A 1,643-nucleotide genomic window follows, 5' to 3' on the forward strand; every position below is an offset into this window, starting at 1 on the left:
TACAGTAGTGACTGCAGGGCAGGTGAGGGTAGAGGGTCTGTCTGAGTAGAGCACTCAGAGATGGTATCATGGGGAGGGCTTGGTGCTGGAGGTGTTCCAGCTGGGACCCTCTCAGCCTGTGTTTCCCTCCTTATAGTTTCCTGGAGACTTGATAACATGTGATATTGGAATGACATGGAACCGTAGAAAGAGCATGGCTGCTTCCCTGCACGTCTATCCAGGGATCAGGCCCATGGTGAGGACCTAGGCCCAATGTTGGGTCCAATGGTGAGGGAGGGGGACATTGCGTAGAAGAGGCAGATGTCTCAGGTATTCTCTTTGGGGTCCTCACTCTCTTTCCTCATAGCTTTCATCTTTGTACTTGAGCAACAAGAAACCCTACTTGATGCATGGCCTGTCCACCATTATGGAGATTGCTTCCAACACCGAGAACTTGAATCTCTCCAACACTGAGGTGAGGTGGGGCACCCAGATCCTCCTTTGAAAGGAATGTGGGAGGCCTTATGGGTGATGACAGACAAAGGAAAGTGGATTTGTAGGGAAAGGAAGGGTGTGGGTGCAGAGCCATTTGGTCCATGTGGGTGTTCCCTATAATTCTAGGTGAAGATTGCAGGAGAGATGGACAAGGGTCATCAGCTGGAACCAGAAGGGATGTGTGCAGACAGAAGTGCTGTGTGCACCACCTTCCGTGATAAGTCAACCAATATGAGGTCTTCCTCTGCCTTGTCCCTACACGCCTATGTCTCTCCCATCTCTCCCCTCCTCCCTCCACTCCCTTTCTGTCTTTATTCCCCTCCCTACCTCCTGAGTCCCACCTCAATCACCTCCCTGCCATAGCACCTGGTCATCCCTGAGGTGTGTCCTGACTTGACAGCATGCTGGACTCCTAAGTGAGGTAGCAAAGCCCCGGGCTCCCATCCTCCCATATCTTCTTTTCTCTACAGCCTTCACTGGGCCCTGGAGGAAGGAAGGAAGGGATGGAGGGGAGTAAGGCCTGCAGACTGGATTTGAAGTGCCGGTCCCTGTGGCACTGCAGAAGGGAGTCAGAACAGTCTGGCTGGGAGCTATGCAGAGGAAAGGAAATGGAGGAGGAGGTTCAAGGAAGGGGTGGAGGGGACAGTCTCCCTCTTGGTCCATCCATAGAGTGGTGACCAGGGCCCTTGAATGCTAGGATACTGAGGTGTGAGGGTGCTGTGATTACTGTAAGTGACTTGCTCCCATGAGGAGGGTCGCGTCCATAGTTTCACTGACATTTTTCTTTTGTCTTGATTTTGGCAGCACCCTCCTGGAGTTGTTCCCCAGGATACTAAGCTTGGTAAGTGCATTCCTTGATCAGACGCCTCTGACTAGCTGACAGTGCCCTCAAACTACTCGGAAACCCGTTAGGACCTGTCCAAGTTCCGTTTTTTAGCCTGACCCTTAAATGTCCTGGGGGAGGGGGATGTACCATTCTCTGTGGGCACCTGAAAAGGCTCTGGATCTTCAGCCATGTTCTCCACAGGCTTCGGGGACCCATGGTGATGACAGAACATGTAGTCCTGCCTCCAGCATTTCCAGGGATACTTTCTTCCCTACCCCCAGCCCATCCTGGGCCCATCCTTTTCCCTGACCATCCAGCACCACATCCTGGACTGCACTGCTGA

At 52.8% G+C, this 1,643-nt stretch overlaps 1 protein-coding gene across 1 annotated transcript in view; it reads left to right on the forward strand.

Annotated features, from left to right (window-relative positions):
• Positions 1-1,643, forward strand: part of LOC104983070 (nuclear RNA export factor 3-like) — a gene marked incomplete at its 5' end in the record, with an annotated part of 8,412 nt that overhangs the window by 3,656 nt on the left and 3,113 nt on the right. Inside the window, 2 exon segments of the mRNA XM_010832558.1 lie at positions 601-710; positions 1,279-1,315. Coding sequence (XP_010830860.1) covers positions 601-710; positions 1,279-1,315 — 147 coding nt within the window.

The sequence above is a fragment of the Bison bison genome, unplaced genomic scaffold (assembly GCF_000754665.1).
Source record: "Bison bison bison isolate TAMUID 2011002044 unplaced genomic scaffold, Bison_UMD1.0 scf7180017861195, whole genome shotgun sequence".
Taxonomy (NCBI): Eukaryota; Metazoa; Chordata; class Mammalia; order Artiodactyla; family Bovidae; genus Bison; species Bison bison.